The sequence below is a fragment of the Microtus oregoni genome, unplaced genomic scaffold (genome assembly GCF_018167655.1).
Source record: "Microtus oregoni isolate MIOR12 unplaced genomic scaffold, Mior012 000003F_ref0000135, whole genome shotgun sequence".
In the NCBI taxonomy this organism is placed as follows: domain Eukaryota; kingdom Metazoa; phylum Chordata; class Mammalia; order Rodentia; family Cricetidae; genus Microtus; species Microtus oregoni.
Genome location: NW_024543062.1, coordinates 7,963,922 through 7,983,576, shown reverse-complemented (window position 1 = coordinate 7,983,576; position 19,655 = coordinate 7,963,922). Strand labels below are relative to the sequence as shown.

The 19,655-nt window shown below is 47.4% G+C and overlaps 1 protein-coding gene across 1 annotated transcript; it reads left to right on the top strand.

The window, feature by feature from the left end:
• Window positions 1-345: 345 nt before the first annotated feature.
• Zp3 (zona pellucida glycoprotein 3) lies at window positions 346-8,984 on the top strand. Its single transcript, XM_041649192.1, has 8 exons — window positions 346-660; window positions 2,831-2,949; window positions 4,605-4,708; window positions 4,794-4,971; window positions 5,832-5,949; window positions 7,614-7,705; window positions 7,793-7,911; window positions 8,773-8,984. Exons 1-8 carry the CDS (start codon window positions 346-348, stop codon window positions 8,982-8,984), a joined length of 1,257 nt encoding a protein of 418 aa, XP_041505126.1.
• Window positions 8,985-19,655: the final 10,671 nt, after the last annotated feature.

The window sequence follows — 19,655 nt, the reverse complement described above, 5'->3', positions numbered from 1 at the left end:
CTCGGAAAAAACAAACAAACAAACCAATAAACCCAAAACCCCAAAATAAATCCCACCACAAATAAAATAAAATAGCAACAACACAAAACCCAAACCAACCAAATAAACAAAAGCCTTGACTAGGAATCACATGGGGGTATCTTCAAACTAGAACCAGAGCCTAATTCTTGGTCCAGGTGAGGTTTGAGGCTTGCTTGAAGTTTGTTGAGTTGCTTGCTGATGGGCTCCACCCGAGACTGAGGGCCATGGAGAGAATTCAGGTGGGAGGGTGGGCCTCCAGGTATATAAGATGCCTGGGTAGCGTCTGCCGCTTACTCTGCACCCAGCCTTAATTCAGGCAGCACCATGGGGCCGAGCTACCGCTATCCTCTCTTCCTCTGTCTCATGCTGTGCGGGGGCACGGAGCTGTGCTCTGCCCTGCCTCAGTGGCTCTTGCCCGGTGGAACTGCGAACCCAGTGACGCCTACATCATCCGTGGAGGTGGAGTGTCTGGAAGCTGAGCTCGTGGTGACCGTCAATAGAGACCTTTTTGGCACCGGGAAGCTCGTAGAGCCTGAGCACCTCACCCTTGGCTCAGAAAGCTGTCAGCCTCTGGTTTCCGTGGATACCGATGTGGTCAGGTTTAAGGCCCAGTTGCACGAATGCAGCAACAGGGTGCAGGTGAGGCTGGGCGTCCCTAGCTCGGTGAGGGGAATGGACGCTGGGAGGTGGTCTGGTGATGTCGCTTCTGAGGGATGGCGTGGTGTCCTTACACTGTAAACAGGGAGTGGTCACCATGGAGGATGGGGGCAGGGGGGGGTGGCTGCTGGAAGCTGGCGGCGGATGGGGAGAAGGGGAAATCGAAGCAGCTGTGTTCTCGGGATCAGCCTACTTACTGGCCCCTGGGTTTCTCAGATCTGTGATCCCTCCCCACGAAGAGAATGCAAGGGTGACAGGGTAGGCGTTGGAAAGGAACGCAGAGGGTAGCGTAGGCATCTGCTAGAGGCATTAAAAATCCCTGCCAAAGCTTGGGGTCCCAGTTAACACATGCCCAAAATTCCAGCACCTGGGAAGTACAGGAAGGAGAATTGGGAGTCTATGGACAGCCTTGGCTACATGATTGACTCTGTACAAAATAAAGCAACTCTGAACTAGGCATATGCAGTTGTAATCCCAGTAGCTGGAAGATTGGGGCAGGAGGATATCAAGTTCAAAGCCAGATGGAGCAACATAGAGCATGCCTCAAAAGTTAAAGACCTGGACTCAATCACTGAGAAAATCAACAACCCGTGCTGGGGATTGAACCCAGCATATTCAAGGCAAGCAACTCCATTACGGAGCTAATACCTCCACTCTGCCCCCTGCCCCCGCAATTTGGGGCTCTTGAGAGAGGGTCTTGTAGTTCCAACCCTGGCCTTTGCTTTCCCGGGGGGCTAGGTTTACAGGGGCACCCCATCATGCTGGCAACTTGGAATTAGATGTACAGGGCAGAGGATGTTATGACAACCTTGACTCGCAGAAAGACCTTAAGCATTTCAACTGGCTGCAGACATAGCTCAGTTATATCTGGTCGAGAGCTCACCTAGCAAGCATAAGGCACTGAGTTTGAGCCCCAGCACCACAAAAAAACTGTATGCCTGTGATCCAGCAATTGGGAGGCAGAGGCAGAAGAATTAAGAATCCAATCATCCTGAACTATGTAGAAAGTTTAAAGATAGCCTGAGCCACACAAAAGCCTGCTTTAAAAAAAGTTTAACTGTGGTGGGGCGATAGGACCAAGTGGATGAGGCTGAACCTGGAGACAGGTGCAGGCTGACCTTGGAAAGCCACGCCCGCCCGTACCCAGGTTAGTTCCTCACCTGATCTCAATCGCTTCCTCCCACACCTTCCAGCTAGCTGTGTCTAATTCTGCCTTCATGGCATAGGGTCTAGGAACGTGCCAAAGGGTATGTGACAGGTGGAGGGGCAATTCCACACAGCAACAGGAAAGTCATCATCCATGCCGGGGGAATTTTCCAGCAGTGCAGCTGCTCTGGGGTCACCCATGTTTAGTACATTACCCCCCCCCCAAACTCATAGGTGTCCTACATAGGCTTTGGTGGAATCAAACTTGGTTTGTAATTCAAGTAATCCTATCTTTTGAGAGGCTGAGGCAGGAGGATCAAGAGTTTGAGGCCAACTTGGTCTCATCTATCAAAACTATAGAAACGGCTGTTCAACTTTCTTTTTTTTTTGGAGACAGGGTTTCTCTGTAGCTTTGGAGCCTGTCTCAGAACTCGCTCTGTAGCCCAGCTGGCCTCAAACTCGTAGAGATCCACCTGCCTCTGCCTCCCAAGTGCTGGAATTAAAGGCTTGAGCCACCACCTTTACATTTTTTTTTCACTTAATTTTTATGTGTGGGTGTTTTGCTTGTATGTACATCATAAAGGGTGGTTGCAGCCCCTGGAACTGGTGTTATGGACAGTTGTGACCTGCCATGTGAGTATTGGGAATTGAACCCAAATGCTCCTAAGGACTGAGCTCTCTCTCCGGCCCAGCTCTCTTTACTGGCCAGCAGAGGGCAGGTCGAACTGAGCTTTGTCTGTCTGCCTTCCTAGGTTGGATTCCTTAACTTCCCATAGGCCAAGGGCCAAGCAAGCATTCCCAGGGTGTATGGTTTGGATCTGGTTAACATTACAATTTTGCAGCCGGGCGGTGGTAGCACACACCTTTAACCCCAGCACTCTGGAGGCAGAGGCAGGCAGGGATCTCTAGAGAGTTTGAGGCCAGCCTGGTCTACAGAGCGAGCTCCACGACAGCCAGGGCTACACAGAAATACTGTCTCAAAAAAAGCCTTACAACTTTGCCTCAGGTGACAGAAGATGCCCTGGTCTACAAAACCTTCCTGATGCACGATCCCCGCCCTGTGGGCGGCCTGTCCATCCTGAGGACTAACCAAGCGGAGGTGCCCATTGAATGCCGCTACCCCAGGTCGGTGTGGGATGGGTTGCTCCCTCCCTGGGTTGGATGAGGCCCCTGCATGTAGGACAACCATTGTTGCTCTGATGAGGAAATGGCTTGCCGCTGGGGTTATTATAAATGATACCTGCTGAGAGTCTGATGCCAGGTGTGCACTAAGGGACTGATTGCTTTTTTCTGGGAGGAGAGAGATGAAATTGAGACAAGATTCCATGAAGCCCAAGCTCAAACTCATCCCTCCACCTGTACCCCCTAAATGTGTGTGCTAGGAGACCTGACTTGGTTTTGTGACCTGGAATTCTGTAGCCTAGTTGGCCTTGAACTCAATGGTCTGTCTCAGCCTCGCAAGTGCTGAGAGGCGCTGGCTTGATATTCTCTCTCTCTCTCTCTCTCTCTCTCTCTCTCTCTCTCTTCTTTGTATTTGTGTGTGTGTGTCTCCCAGACTTGTGTGGGCAGTGACCTAGGTGGGCCCCACAGTAACCATGGATATAATATAACCCACCACAAAGTCATGAATTTATTTAAAAATCATGTGTGGAGGGATACATTTTTTAATCCCATCACTCAAGAGGTAGAGGCAGGAGGATCTCTGATTTGGAGCCAGCCTGGTCTCTATAGAGTTCCAGGCCAGCCTGAGCTAAGGCTACATAGTAAAACCTTGTCTCAAAATAACAAATCACAGCAAAAAATCATGTCCAGCTCAGATGTCCTGGGGGCTGTAGACTGGGACACATCATTGTGTCCAGTGGTTGTCTGAAGCATAATAAAAACTCAGATGCCAGGCTGTGGTGGCGCACACCTTTAACCCCAGCACTCAGACAGAGGCAGGTGGATCTCTTTGAGTTCAAGGTCAGCCTGGTCTACATAAAGTTCCAGGACAGGCTCCAAAACTACAGGGAAACCCTGCCTCGAAAAACCAACCAACCAAATAAAAACTTGGACAGAAATTGGGTTCAACCTTAAGGTCAGAAAAGCAAAACAGCCAGCCACTGGCTCTTACACCTCTTCCTCAGTCTGAAGTGGCGATCCTGCCTCCAGGAATCTCAGAATGTGACTGAGAGCTGTCTCCTGTTCTACAGTCCTCTAGTTCTGGGATTAAAGGCATGCACCACCTGGTTTCTATAGCAACTAGTATGGCTACTGGGATTAAATGTGTGTTACCATTGCACGCACTACCACACATGGTCTATGATGTGCCGGGATGGAACCCAGGGCCACGTGTGTTAGGCAAGCTCTCTTATCAGCTACGTCCCCACCCACCTGTTTTTGAAAAGAAGTCAGAATGGAACTTTCTCATTCTCACCTTAGCCTTCCAAGTGATGGGCTCCTGCCACTTCCAGCTTCTGTTTCCTTCACCAGGGCCTAAGTTGACAGACCAGATTTCAGCTTGCTAACGGAGCTTCTACCCTCAGACCTGTCCTTTCCATGCTTTGGTCTCTGTCCCCATGGTTGGAGTGTCTGGCTGTGTTCAGGTGTAGCCAGAGAGGGGTTAAGGAACAGGCCCAACCTTTGGGGACCTTGGCCTGGCTACCTAGTTGATCCATCCGAGAACTCTGGTCATAAGAGTCAACCTCCATCCGAGAACTCTGGTCATAAGAGTCAACCCCCAACCCCACAAACTGGGCCAGGATGGAGGTACGTGGGAGCAGCTGAAGTCTTTCTCACAGGCAGGGCAACGTGAGCAGCCACGCTATCCGGCCCACCTGGGTTCCCTTCAGTGCCACTGTGTCCTCAGAGGAGAAGCTGGCTTTCTCTCTCCGCCTGATGGAGGGTGAGTCTCAGGGCTGGAGGAGTCAGGAGGGCGGGGAACGTAGAAACCTCTGGGTAGTCTCCAGCCCCTGTCTCTGTCCCTTCAGAGAACTGGAACACTGAGAAATCATCCCCCACCTTCCACCTGGGGGAGGTAGCCCACCTCCAGGCAGAAGTCCAGACTGGAAGCCACCCGCCATTGCAGCTGTTTGTAGACCACTGTGTGGCCACACCTTCGCCGGACCAGAATGGCTCTCCCTCTCACACCATTGTGGACTTCCATGGGTGAGACCTGACCTCCTTGCTAGGGAGTCATTTTATTCCCGCTTGGTTTTAAGTATTTTACTAGCATATATTATATGAATTGGATGCACTATGACCTTCTCATATGGTGAATTTTGATCAGATTCACCCTCATTACCTTCTCTCTCTCTCTCTGTTTTAAATATTTATTGTGTATGCAGTGTTCTATCTGCATGTCTGCCTGCATACCAGAAGAGGGCACCAGATCTCATTACAGATGGTTGTGAACCTCCATGTGGTTGCTGGGAATTGAACTCGGGAACTCTGGAAGAGCAGCCAGTGCTCTTAACCGCTGAGCCATCTCTCCAGTCCTGTCATTACCTTCTCTTGCTCCCCCCTCCTGATGCTATTTTCCCCTCACAGCTAAATTATCTTCTACTTTGAAATTTAAAAAAAAAAAAAAACCCTTAGTCTTTGGAATGTTGGGATACAAGTGTGAGCTACTTTTTCTGGTTGATATTATTGGCTTGATTCACCTGAGAAGAGGGAGTCTCAGTTGAAGCAACTCCAGATGGGCCTGTGGGCATGTCTGTGGGTGGTTTGGTAATTCCTAATTGGGAGGAGCCAGGCAATGGTGCAGGTGCAGGTAGGCCTGGGCTATAGAAGTGTAGCTGAGCAAGTCTTCCATAACTTTCCTTTTGGGTCTGCCCTTCCTTTGGGTCTGTTCCTGTCTTCAGGTCCCTCGAGTTCTCTGTGAGCCAAACAAGCGCTTCGCTCCCCATGTTCATGTTGGGTCGGTTTTTATCACAGCAACAGAAAGCAAACAAAGACACCTGGCTTCCAGGGAACTTTGGTAATAAGATGATCTAGGCTAACTCTCCATTCTTCCCTCTTCTTCCAAGCTGCCTTGTGGATGGTCTGTCTGAGAGCTTTTCTACATTTCAAGCCCCTCGACCCCGGCCGGAGACTCTCCAGTTCACGGTGGATGTATTCCATTTTACCAACAGCTCTAGGAATATGGTAATGACACTTTCCACAGCCAGGCATAAGCCTGAGCCTCTAGTCTGGCTTAATGTTCTCCTGCTGTTACCAAAGTCCTTCCCTTAAGCCAATGACTTACCATGCTAGAAATAGAAAGTAACAAACAGATGAAGCTGTGGGCTCAGAGAGGCCCTCACAGGTAAGGGATGTGGGGTTTAAACTGGAACTGGATAAAACAGGAGCTGGAGAGATGGTTTGGTTAAAGAGTACTGGCTGAAGGGCTGGAGAGCTGGCTCAGAAATTTAAAAGCACTGGCTACTTTTCCAGAGGACCTGGATTCAATTCCCAGCACCCACAAGGCAGCCCGCAACTGTCTGTAACTCTTTCAGGGGATCTGACACTCACACAGACATCAATGCAGGTAAAACACCAAAATACATAAAATAAAATTAAGTCGTCTTAAAAAATTGCTACTCTTTCAGAGGACCTGGTTTGATTCCTAGTATACCCACATGGTGGCTCACAACCACCTGTAACTCCACTTCTAGGGCATCCAACAGTCTTTTGAAGTTATGCTTCAGATAACAAGCATGCATACAGGCAGACATACATACAGGCAAAACACACTGTAATAAAAAAAAGCACTAAATAGTTGTGTAAGGCATTAAAGGCACACACCTACTTTAATCTCAGCACTCTGGAGAGAGAGGCAGGTGAATCCGAGTCTGAGACCAGGCTGATTTATGGAGGGAGTTCTAGACCAGTCGAGGCAAACGTGTGAGACCTTGTGTCCCCCCAGAAACACCCCCTCCCCCCCACAGCTGAGACGACAGATAGCTCAGCAGCTAATAGCTCTTGTGGAGGATGGAGTTTGGTTTCCAGGACCCGCTGTGCCTGGGCTACGGAGCTGTCAAAGGCAAGAGCTAGGCTGTGCACAGAACTCCATAGCAGTGCTTTTGAAGATACAACAGGCTCTGGGCTTGCGCCCCAGCACACAATCCACAAACAAGAATCAGTTATTCTAGTTATACTTTTTGTTTTGCCTTTTGTTTCTGAGACAGGATCTTATTGTGTATCCTGGTTAGCTTGGGGCTCACTATGTACACTAGGCTGGTCATGAATGCACAGATCTACCTGCCTGGATTAAAAGATGTAGGCTATGCACATGGCTTAATTAAGCTTTTTGCAATGGTGTGTGTGTATGTGTGTATGTGTGTGTGTGGACAACTAGTGAAATTTGGTTGTCTCCTTCCACCATGTAGATTCCAGGGATCAAACTTGGGTCATTAGTCTTGGTGGCAAACACCTTTGCCCAATGAGCCAGCTCCCCTTCACCATCTTTAATACTTATTTTACTCAGAAAACAAACAAAAACCTGTATGTGTGCATGCCTGAGTGCGTGTCTGTAAACATCATACAATGCCTGCACAGGCCAAAAGAGATTCCAGCCATGCGGGTGGTGGGAATCAAACTCAGGTCCTCTAAAAAAGCAGCTAGTATTCTCACCCAACCCCCACCAACAGGGTTTCTCTGCGTAGCCCTGGCTGTACTGGAACTAGTTCTGTAGAACAGGCTGGCCTCGAACTCGGATCTTCCTGCCTCTGCTTCCTGAGTGCTGCACCACCACACACTTGGCTTCCTACAAAATTTTTCAGAGTCATTGGCACTTCTAAAAACTCAGCCTGCTCGTGACTCTATTTCAGATCTACATCACCTGCCATCTTAAAGTCACCCCAGCCAACCAGACCCCAGATAAGCTCAACAAAGCCTGTTCCTTTAACAGGACTTCCAAGAGGTGAGGAGACCAGGTGTGGGGACCCTCAGACCCCCTCATGTCTGATGCTCCAGTTCTAATCAGAGCTCTGCCTGTTCTGCCCCTCAGCTGGCTGCCAGTAGAGGGCGATGCTGACGTCTGTGACTGCTGCACCAAGGGCGACTGTAGCAGTTCCAGATACTCGAGGCCCCGGGCCCACCCAGTGGCTCCTAGAAACCGCAGGCACGGTATGTCAGACACGAGCTACTTATTCCTCTTCCTCTTTTCTCCATCATGATGGGTGACCTAGGGAATGTCTTCTGGGACTTTCAGGTGGGAGGGTTCTGAGCCTCTTTTAGTTGTTTCTGAAGTAGCTCTGCCACCCTTCGATTTTTCCCAATATGTTATTGGGCAGCAGGCAGAATAATGTGGCTGGTCAGGTGACACCTCATTCAGTCCCCTGAGGCAGCATAAAATGATACTTAGGAAATATTACTCAACTTGAGAGCTGAGAGCAATGGCTCACGTCTGTCATCCTAGTCCTGGGGAAGCTAAGACAGGAGAAGTCACAGTTCAAGGACAGCCTGGGCTACAGAGGGGAAATCCTGTCTTAAGAAACCAAACATGAAAAGCTGGGAAAAAGGCTTAGTAGCACTTGGCATAGAATCCCGCAGTGAGGGGTTTGGGGTGTGGCTCAGTGGTAGAGCACCTGCCTAGAATCCCCCAGTGAGGGGCTGGGGTGTGGCTCAGTGGTAGAGCCCCTGCCTAGAACCCCCCAGTGAGGGGCTAGGGTGTGGCTCAGTGGTAGAGCACCTGCCTAGAATCCCCCAGTGAGGGGCTGGGGTGTGGCTCAGTGGTGGAGCCACTGCCTAGAATCCTCCAGTGAGGGGCTGGGGTGTGGCTCAGTGGTAGAGCACCTGCCTAGAATCCCCCAGTGAGGGGCTGGGGTGTGGCTCAGTGGTAGAGCACCTGCCTAGAATCCCCCAGTGAGGGGCTCCCATGTGTGATTCATCAAGGCTCTTGGTTAGCATTCTTGAGGACTTTGTGATTCTCCAGTATCAAGCAAAAAAACAAACCAAAACCTTTTCCCATGTCCTGGTCTTTTACAGTGACAGATGAAGCTGATGTCACTGTAGGGCCCCTGATCTTCCTGGGAAAGGCAAGCGACCAGGCTGTGGAGGGCTGGACCTCTTCTGCTCAAACCTCTGTGGCTCTTGGCTTAGGCCTAGCCACAGTGGCATTCCTGACCCTGGCTGCTATAGTCCTTGGTGTCACCAGGAAGTGTCACAGCACCTCCCATGTTGTATCCCTTTCACAATAAAAGACCAGTTCTGAATATGGTTTAGTGCCTGTATCTGATGGGGAGTGTGAGATTGGGGATGGTTGCCTGGGGGAGGGGGAACTGGACTGCTCCCTATCGTGTATGTGCCAATAGTGAAATCTATAGCTGGACATTCGGTGAGAAGCATCTTAGATGGAGACTAAGACATCCGTGGACGAGTACTTCTGCGTTAGGTAATCTCTCCGGGAGTAGCTGTAGGATGTGACTTCAAGGAGATCAATATGGAGACGGGCTGTTGAAAGAGCTGGGTAGGCCCAGTCAGACTGTCACTTATTTTTTTTTAGACAATTTCTAGCTTTGGAGTCTCTCCTGGCACTTGCCCTGTAGATCAGACTGGCCTTAAACTCAGAGATCTACCTGCCTCTGCCTCCCACATGCTGGGATTAAAGGCATGTGCCATCACTGCCCGGTCAGACTGACTTCTGTAGGGTATGGAATTTTCTAGCACTGGCTCCAGGGATCTGATTGCCATGGGGTAAGGGTGAAAAGGGAATTTCTTGCTCTGTTCTTCAGGTCAGCAGACAGAAGGCTACCTGTCCAAAGCCCCAGGAGGGGTGGCTCAGGTATCTCATCTCAACACTGGGAGGTAGAGACAGGAGGATTAGGAGTTCAAGGTTATCCTTAGTTTTATAGAAAGCTGAAGCTCTTCCTAGGCTATGAGTGACTATTAAAAAACAAACCAGGGTTGTGGTTGTGGTGCACACCTTTTAATCCCAGCACTTGGGAGGCAGAGGCAGGCAGATCTGAGTTCGAGGCCAGCCTGGTCTACAGAGTGAGTTCCAAGACAACCAGGGTTCCCTGAAGAGGCCCTGTTTTCAAAAAATAAAACCCAAATGATGGCTCAGCAATTAAGACCGCTGTTGCTCTTGTAGAAGACGAGGGGCTCAGTTCCAGTACCCCCAGTTTTCTCAACCATCTATAACTCCAGTTGCAGGGGATCTGATAAGCCCTTTGACCCCCATGGGTAGCAGGAATGCACACACATGCACATACTTAAATGTGGAATCAAAACACTGGTACACATGAATCTACAGGGGCTAGAGAAATAGGAGCACATCCAGAGGACCTGATTTCAGATCCCAGCACCCACATCAGGTGGCTCATAATATAGTTGCTGGGATCCACATGAACCTTCAGTTCCAGATCTGATGTCCTCCTTTGGCCTCCATAGATACCTGTGCACATGTGCTGTATGCTCAGATACACATCAAAAAAACCTTAACAATGTAGCCAGTAAGGTCAAAACAGAAAAAATATGCCCCAATGAGGTTGTCAAAATAAGTGTAGTTCTGGGTGGTCACCAAGGTGTGTGGAGTAGCATTTTGGGAATGTAGAGTTGTGGGTTCTGAGAGGAGATCCTTTGGTAGTTGATTGCCTCAGAAGGAGTGGCTGGGATCTCCTTTTGTCTCAGAAATCGGGAAGAGCTGTCTCGGCATCTCTTGGGTTTTTACTCTCCCTGGTCAGTTTTTGCTCTTCAGTTCCACCTCCAGTGAAAGAATTGTTTCCTCCACTCTGGTGAACTGACTACCCACCTTGCCCAGTCTTTACTTTTGTGAGACTGGGGGTTGAATCCAGTGCCTTGCAAGTACTCTACCACTGAGCTGCTTTCCTAGTCTCCTGTATAAATGGCGATCCTTTCCTTTTTTTGTTTGAGAGCATCTTAGCCCAGCTGGCCTTGATCTTGCGTAACTGAGGACAACCTTGAGTTCCTGGTCCTTTTGCTTCTATCTCCCAGTGCTAGGACTCCAGGCATGCACTACCAGGCCTAGCAGCATCTCCGCTTTTCTAGCAAACTAAAATGACACTCAACTCTAATGGGTCAATTGAAAGTTTGCTTGCTGGCTGCAGTTATTAGGCATAGACCTAGAGGAAGATGCTCCAATACAGCCGCTGGTGGAGGGGTCGCACTGAAGGGAGGAGCTCAAATGGGTGGCTTGGGCTGGAGCAGTCGTTTAGTAGCAGAATGCTTGCCTGGTGTCTTAGGGTTTCTATTGCTGTGAAGACACACCATGATGGTGACTCTTTAAAGGAAAACATTTAGCTGGGATGGTTTACAGTTTCATAGGCTTAGCCCATTGTCATGGTGGGACAGGGCAGCATGCTGGCAGACACAGTGTTGGAGAAAGAGCTGAGAGTTCTACATCTTGATCCGAAGGCAACAGGAAGTAAATGTATACCACACAAAGTGTACCTTAGGCATAGGAGACTTCTAAGCCCATCCCTCACAATGACATACTTCCTCCAACAAGGCCACACCTCCTAGTGCCATTCTCTTTGAGGGCCATTTTTCTTTCAAACACCACACCTAGCATGCATGAGACTGATGTCTCCAGACTTCTTGAGATGAGGTATCACGCAAGGCTAGTCTTAAACGGCCGGCCGAGTGAGCCTGTCTCCATCTTCCAAATACTGGGATTACAAACGAGTGTTGTCACATGATACTAGGTGTCTACAGTATATTTAGAGCAAGGTAGACTCTTGGTCTACTTAGGATGGGGAGTCCTTGGACCTCAAATGTTGTCTGGAAGTGTGACTGGTAGCAAAGGCTGGGGAGGTAACAGAAGTAGATCACGTAGGGGAGATGGCTCAGCTGGCAAAGGTACTTGCTGGCAAGCTAACATCCTGAGTTCAATCCCCTGAATCTATAGGGGTAGAAGGGATTCCTGCACACTGTCCTCTGACTTCAATACACACACACTAATCCAGCTTTTTTCCTTTTTTTTTATTTGTTTTTTTTTCTTTTTTAAAAAATGTGTAGCCTAGGCTGGCCTCGAACTTGAGATCCTCCTGCCTCTGCCTCCCTCAGCAAATCCTACCAGAGTGTGCCACCACAACCGGCTTTTTTTGTTTGTTTGTTTTTTGAAATAGGGTTACTTTCTGAAGTTTTGTAGCCTGTCCTGGAACTCACTCCCTAGACCAGGCTGACCTCGAACTCACAAAGATCCATCTGCCTCTGCTGCCGAGTGCTGGGATTAAAGGCATGTGCCACCACTGCCCGGCCCCAACACAGTTCTTTAGAATAATTTTTAGAAACCAGATAGAGGAGTAAAATACCAGGCTGAGAATTAGACTTCTTGTTTCTAGGTTCTGCTTTGGCCTGCATTGAAGAATTTAGAGACAAAATTACAAATTGGAAATTTCTTTCAGAATGAAGGGGTATGTGTGTGTGCATGAGTGAACACTTGTGTACATGTGGAGGGCAGAGGACAACTTTATGGGAGCTGGTACTCTCCTTCCACCATGTGGGGTCTGGCCATTAAATTCAGGCTCTCGGCCGGGCGGTGGTGGCGCACGCCTTTAATCCCAGCACTCGGGAGATCTGCCTGATCTTACTCCTGCCAATCATACTGCCTCAAATTATCTTTAGCTTATATGTAAATGCATGCATACATTCTTTGTTTTTTAGGATCTTAGAGATAGCTAGTTTTCATGTGTCATGTCTGGCATGTGTTCAGTAGGTACTGTTTCTCAAAAGAAATATATTTTTGAGGCCTGTTGGTGGTGGTGCTTGCCTTTTGTCCCAGCACTCGGGTAGGAGAGGCAGGCAGATCTCTGAATTTGAGACCGGCCTGGTCTACTGAATGTGCTCTAGGACAGCCAGGGCTACAGGGAGAAACCCTGTCTTAGACAAAAAAAAAAAAAAAAAAAAAACTAGAGGCTGGTGAGACTGCTGAGTAGATAAAGGCTCTCATAGTGCAGCGTGATGGCCTGAGTTCAGTCCCCAACACCCCATGGTAGAAGAGGACTCGCTGCTGCAAGTCTTTCTGTCCAACCTCCATATATGTGTCCCCCTCTATAAAAATAAATTAATGGGTTGGTGTTGGTGCACACCTTTAATCCCAGCACTCGGAAGGTAGAGGCAGGAGGATCTCTGTGAGTTAGAGGTGAGCCTGGTCTACAAAGAGAGTTCCAGGACAGCCTGGGCTAGAGAAACCCTCTCTTGAAAAATCAAATAAATAAATAAATTGTAAAATTATTTTGAAAACATTTAGTAATGTGTGTGTGTGTGGGGGGGGTATTTTGCCTGCCTAGGGTGTCTGTGTGCCCTGTGCGCTGTGTGTATGCAACGTTAGCAGACGGCATCAGATCCCCTGGGAATAATGTCCCAGATGGTGGGGGATACAAGAGCAGCCTGCTGAGGCCAGAACTGGGCATTGCGTCCCCTGAAACTGGAGTTACAGATGGTTGTGAGCTGCTCCGTGTGGGTACTTGGAACCAAACTTGGGTTCTCTGAAGAGCAGGGTGTGCTCTTCACTGCTGAGCCCCCGCTCCCCAGACCCCAATAGACACTGTTCTGTGAGTGTGATCCAAGGACACGCTGGGGACCATTTCTTTAATGAAACTCCATCTGTTCCTTGTCTTCAAGTTCCCGGGTGTCGTAAGAGTCTGAGAATGTGTCCTTCATTCAACTGTTCTTTCATTTCCTCATAACCAAGAGGAAGTGGCTGTGTCTGGGGTGCGGAGTAAGCGTGACTAGGATTTGACCTGCAGGTGGGGTCATTTGAATCTTCAGCTGAGAAGCCCTTCTCTCCCCAGGAGAGGTGGCCTCCACTGGGGATACGGAGGCAGGCTTGCATAAGGAAGTATTATGGAGACATGGGAGAGGGTGGAGGCTTTGCTCCTGCCGTCTGATCTGCTTTAACTGATGAGAAAGGTAGACATTATGCTCATTTGGGGCTGGGTGATGGCTTTCCCAGGAGAGACATATCAAAGATGTCAAGGCAGTGATTAGACCGTGATTACTTAGAGATGAAATGATTTGTAGCCTGGGCTGGCATGATGGCTCAGTGGGTATGGGCGCTTGGGGAATGGAGTTCAGTCCCTGGTTCCCATTTGGTGGAAGGAAAGAACGGGTTCTTGGAAGCTGGCATCTCACCTCCAGACATGCACGCACATCAGTGGCTTTTCTGTTTTATTTTTTTGAGACAGGGTTTCTCTGTGCATCTCTGGCTGTTCTGGAACTCGCTCTGTAGACCAGGCTGGCCTCAAACTCACAGAGATCCTTCTGTCTCTGTGTCCCGAGTGCTGGGATTAAAGGCATGACTTTGATCTGGCCATTTGTTTTCCTCCTCAAGACAGGGTTTCTCTGTTATCCCTGGCTATCTTGAAACTTGTTCTGTGGACTAGGCTGGTCTCAAATTCAGTGATCTACCTACCTCTGCCTTCCAAGTGCTGGGATTAAAGGTGTGTGCCACTATGCCTGGCATCATTTTTTTGTTTTTTAAAAAAATTATTGTTTTGGTTTTTGAGACAGGGTCTTTACATAGTCCTGGCTATCTCTGCTGAGTTCACAGAGATCCTCCTGCCTTGGTCTCCTGAATGCATTATCATACATAGATGTCAATTTTTTTAAATTGACATAAAATTTTATCTTTCTACTTTGTCTATCTTATAACTTACACTGCCCAGAAATAAACTCACCACTTTGTCTACTAAGAAAATGTCTAATACTTTCAGAAGATTTAAAATTTTTTTATTTTTATTAAGCTCTACATTTTTCTCTGCTCCCCTCCCTCCCTCTCCCCTCCCCTTCAACCCTCTCTCAAGGTCCCCATGCTCCCAATTTACTCAGGAGATCTTGTCTTTTTCTACTTCCCATGTAGGTTAGATCTATGTATGTCTCTCTTAGGGTCCTCATTGTTGTCTAGGTTCTCTGGGATTGTGATTTGTGGGCTGGTTTTCTTTGCTTTATGTTTAAAAACTACTTATGAGTGATTACATGTCATAATTGTCTTTCTGTATCTGGGTTATCTCACTCAAAATAATGTTTTCTAGCTCCATTCATTTTCCTGCAAAATTCCAGATGTCGTTATTTTTTTCTGCTGTGTAGTACTCCATTGTGTAAAAGTACCACATTTTCCTTATCCATTCTTTGGTCGAAGGACATTTAGTTTGTTTCCAGGTTGTGGCTATGACAAGCAATGCTGCTACGAACATAATTGAACACATGTATTTGTGGCACAATTGAGCATCCTTTGAATATATACCCAAAAGCGGTATTGCTGGGTCTTAAGATTGTTTCCTAATTTTCTGAGAAGTCACCATCCTGACATCCAAAGGGGCTGTACCAGCTTGCAATCCTACCAGCAATGCAGAAGTGTGCCCTTTTCCCCACAACCTCTCCAGCATAAGCTGTCATCAGTGTTTTTGATCTTGGCCATTCTTACAGGTGTAAGATGGAATCTCAGAGTTGTTTTGATTTTCATTTCTCTGATGACTAGGGATGTTGAACATTTCCTTAAGTGTCTTTCAGCCATTTTAGATTCCTCTGTTGAGAGTTCTCTGTTTAGGTCTGTACTCCATTTTTTTATTGGATTATGTAATCTTTTGGTGTCCAATTTTTTGAGTTCTTTGTATATTTTGGAGATCAGACCTCTGTCTGATGTGGGATTAGTGAAGATTTTTTTTCCCATTCTGTAGGCTGTTGTTTTGTCTTCTTGATCATGTCCTTTGCTTTACAGAAGCCTTTCAGTTTTAGGAGGTCCCATTTATTAATTGTTTCTCTTAGTGTCTGTGCTGCTGGGGTTATATTTAGGAAGTGGTCTCCTGTACCATTTTATTTTGTGTAAATGTCTTGCTTGCATGTATGTCTGTGCACCACATTCCTGCAGTGCCTGAAGAGGCCAGGAGAGGGTGTTGAATCTCCTGGAACTGAGGTTACAGATGACTGTGGCCTGTCTTTTGGGCTCTGGGAATCAAACTCATGTCCTCTGCAAAGTAGCAAGTAGCACTCACTCCTAACCACTGAGTTGTCTCTCTCTCAGCCCCTAAAATGCTTTAAGTTTGTCTGCTGCCCCCATAGAGTCTCACTGTGTAACTCTGGCTGTTCCGGAACTCACAGAGACCCAACTGTCTCTGCTCCCCGAGTGATTTAAAATTCATTAACTCTTAATCTTCTAAATTACACTCTCTGTGCAAGGTTAAGTGTGGGTGTTTTCTTCACAACCTTTAGAGATGTAACTTGAGAGCCACCAAAACGCCATGCAGACCCATCATGCAGAAACCTAAGTGTCAGGTGTGGTGGTGCTCACCCTCCATCCCAGGGCTGAGAAACCCTGTTTCAGCCAGCCAACCAAAACAGAACAAAACCCCACAGAACTTGTAATTACCTGCAAGAAGCCCATATTTGTCCTGTGGGGTGTACCTCACTCCTTCTTGGAGAACCCTTCTATTTAAACAAATTTAAAATTTTAAATTGCATGTGCATGTGTGTGGGTGTACCTGTGGAGGAGTAAGAACCGCTCTGAAAAGTTGGTTATCCCACCACGACATTGTCAGGGATTGGACTCAAGTCACCAAGTTTATGGGTAGGCACCTTTCCCTACTCAGTCATTTTGCTGATTCCATTTTTCCCCTTCCTTTCTCCCTCCCTTCCTCCCTGCCTCTTTCTTTCTAGGTTTTTGTTTTTGTTTTTTGTTTTTTTTTTTTTGAGACAGGGTTTCTCTCTGTAGCCCTAGCTGTCCTGGAACTCTCTCTGTAGACCAGGCTGGCCTTAAACTCACAGAGATCTACTTGCTTCTGCTTCCCGAGTGCTGGGATTAAAGGTGTGTGCCACTGTTGCCTGGTCCACTTTTCTATTTTTAATAGGTTTGCTTCATTCTTGGCTCACTCTAAATCTCATTCACCTATTGAAGCACAAATGAAGCCCAAATCCCGGTTTTGCTTTTTGAGAAATTTCTGAAATGCTACCAGTGCAGTATGGGGTGTTGTGACAATAGCTGGAGGAAATTTCAAATTGACTAGGGCTTAGAAATAGCGCTTAGGTGGTAGAATGCTTGCTAGTAAGCAGTAAACACTGGGTTCAGAACCACAAAAACTAAGCCACGTGGTGTACGGAATCCCAACAGGAGGGCCAGGGGTTCAAGCACATCCTTAGTCACAGAGGGAGTTGAGGTGAACCTGGGCTCTTCCTGATCTCAAATGGGACTAAGGAGAATATTGGCCGGCAGCTGGAAGTTATCTCGATGGGTTATCTAAACCTTTTCATCTAGGGTTTACGGCAGCTTCCTAGGTTTGACTTTGACACAAAGACATCAAGGCTGGGTTGAAAACTTTGTGATTCACAGGAGCCAGAGGAAAAAGGGAAGTTGGATGTGACTGGGTCATTGAAGGACTGAAAATTATCATATACACAGTGAAAATGTAAAAATCTGTTTAAACCTCAAAATCATATACATATATGTATATCTATGTAAATCTGCTCAGTCCATTTGTTATTTACATATATACATATCTGATACACACACATATATGTTGTTGGGGGCTGTATACCCCTGGCCCCTTGACTTTCTTTGCCTGGCTCAGACCCTTTGCCTGCTGGAGTGAACTGAGCAAAACAACTTGTTTACCTGTGCCTGCAGCTGCTCTGAGCACAAGACCCTGAGGGCAGGGGAGTGGGTTCTGGTGAGCCCTGCAGCTGAAAGATCCCGAGAGCTGGGGCGTGGTTATCAGTTAAGGATCCCTATATAAGCTTCCCTGGAACACAATAAAGTTGGCATTGTTGTATCAAGGATGACCCGAGTCCCTGTCCCATCTGTGTGTGTGTGTTTAAGTCTCCAGCCTAGTTCCCAGCTTGCGTTCCATCCTGTAGTGCAGGCACTACATATGTAGTTTTAAAAGGCCATGAATTTAAGACAGCAAGGAGGAAGGTATTTAGGAGTGGCTAGAGGGAAGAAAAGGAATAGGGGGATCATGTGGTTATATTTAATTTCAAAGAATATAAAAAGGTAAAAGAAATCTTGTTTAATTCATTTGTTTAGATATTAGAAAAATGGGCTAGAGGCGTGGCCCAGTTACCACATTAGTTAGAAGTCAGCCCATGGGCACAGATGAATTGCATTTTTACTGGAAAAGAATGTGAAGACGGAGCTGGGGATGTTTCTTCACTTTTAAGGTTATTTGTCTGGATGTAAATTCAGTCGATTTAAGGCAGATTTAAAATTAAGATTGTTTTAATTTTGTGCTTATGCACAGAATCTAAAATATGAGGCTACAAGGGTAAAACAGTTACACAGTGAGGTCAAGGCCAGCCTGGGCTACATAGGGAGCAGTATCTCAGAAAAAAAATAGTGATTGGTTACCGTTAAACTCTGGAGATGAATTAAGTATGACTGCAAGACCATTATGATTCAGGAACTAAAGACACTTGTCACTGAGTCTCTTGACCTGAGTTTGATCTCAGGATTCACGTGGTAGGCGAAGAGAACCCAAGGACACATCTCTGTCCTCTAGAGGCATGCTGTGGCATGTCCTGTCCCTGCACAAAGAAATAAAAGTAATAAAAAATATGAGCCCTTATCTGTTAGTTCAGACTTGCAAAACCGGAAATCAGCAGACAGGAGGGGTCTGTTCAGTGCTCCCAGGGCTGGGGACATAGCTGAGTTAGAGTGCTTGTCCAGCAGGCTAGAAGCCCGGCTTCCCCTCCCCACCCCATGAAACCGGGAAAGATGGACACACCTGCAGTTGCTCAGAAGGCAGAGGCAGGAGGATTAGGAGTTGAAAGCCATCTCTGAAGTCAGGCTAGGCTACATAAGACCTTGGCTTCTCAGAGCTTTTGGGGGACAGACTTAGGTATTCCTTGAGGCTGTGAAGTCATTAAGATCTTACACGGGAGTCCTGGGTGGCGACCAGAGCCACCAGGAGATGCCAGGTGCTGTCCATTCATCAGAAATAATGAGCAAAGCAGCTGTGTCTTATCAGACTGTCCCTCCAGAGTGTCAGATGGAGACCAATTAGCACAGGCAGGAAGCAACACAATTCTGCCTTTCCAAGCAAAACAGAAAGCGCTCCCGCCCCTCAGTGACAAAGTCGAGGCCAGGCCTCTCTACTTTTTTGGCTGTGTTCATCTTTTCTTGCTTCTGAGTGAGCTGGGAGCTAGTTCCAGGAAATTGACCAGGCTCCATCAGGTGAAGCGGAATTTTAATGACTGCTTTTGCAAACCCAAGGCTCTCCTACCTCCTTGCTAGATAAGTGAGCCGTGCCTCAATAAGACAAGGCTTAAACAATTTTTAAAAATAGGTTATTTCCTTATTTTTAAATTTAAAGTCTATGTTTCTTGAAACTGTGTGTGTAAGCTCAGCCATCAAGAAGCAGAGGCAGAAGAATCAGGCGTTGAAGGACAGCCTTGGCTACGTAGCAAATTCCAAGCCACTCTGGGCTATAAGGGATTCTGACTCAAAAAAGAAAAAAAAAAATGAATTTCACAGCTGGGGATTTGTTAGCAGCAAAACCCTTGCTTGCCTTGAATTTAATTCCCAACGCCACAAAAAAGAAACGTTAGGGACTGGCAAGATGGCTCGGAGGGTAAAGGCGCTTGCAGCCGGGGCTGACAACTTGTTTGATCCCCAGAACCCAGGTGAAGGTGGAAGGGAGAACAGACTCCTCAATTTGTTTTTTGACCTCTATACGTAACCCACTCCAATCAGACACACAATAATAATAATAAAATAAAATACTAATACAAAAATTATTAAAAGCCAATGAATCAGTAATATATGAAGGAGTAAGTCAATAGGCAGGTATATGAAGGAAGGCTGGGTAAATTAACATTTGCTGCTGCGCTTTGGTTCCGTCCACTCCGCCTCGCCAGAACTACATTTCCCAGAAAGCCCCGCGTGAGGAGGCATGCGCAGCGCTACTCCTGGGAGGCTG

Excerpts from the sequence above, each read along its gene's own strand:
- Zp3 (XM_041649192.1), top strand. The coding sequence starts at position 346 with ATGGGGCCGAGCTACCGCTATCCTCTCTTCCTCTGTCTCATGCTGTGC. Across the intron at positions 661-2,830 it reads AATGCAGCAACAGGGTGCAG|GTGACAGAAGATGCCCTGGT; the intron begins GTGAGGCTGGGC and ends ACTTTGCCTCAG. Across the intron at positions 7,706-7,792 it reads TTTAACAGGACTTCCAAGAG|CTGGCTGCCAGTAGAGGGCG; the intron begins GTGAGGAGACCA and ends TCTGCCCCTCAG.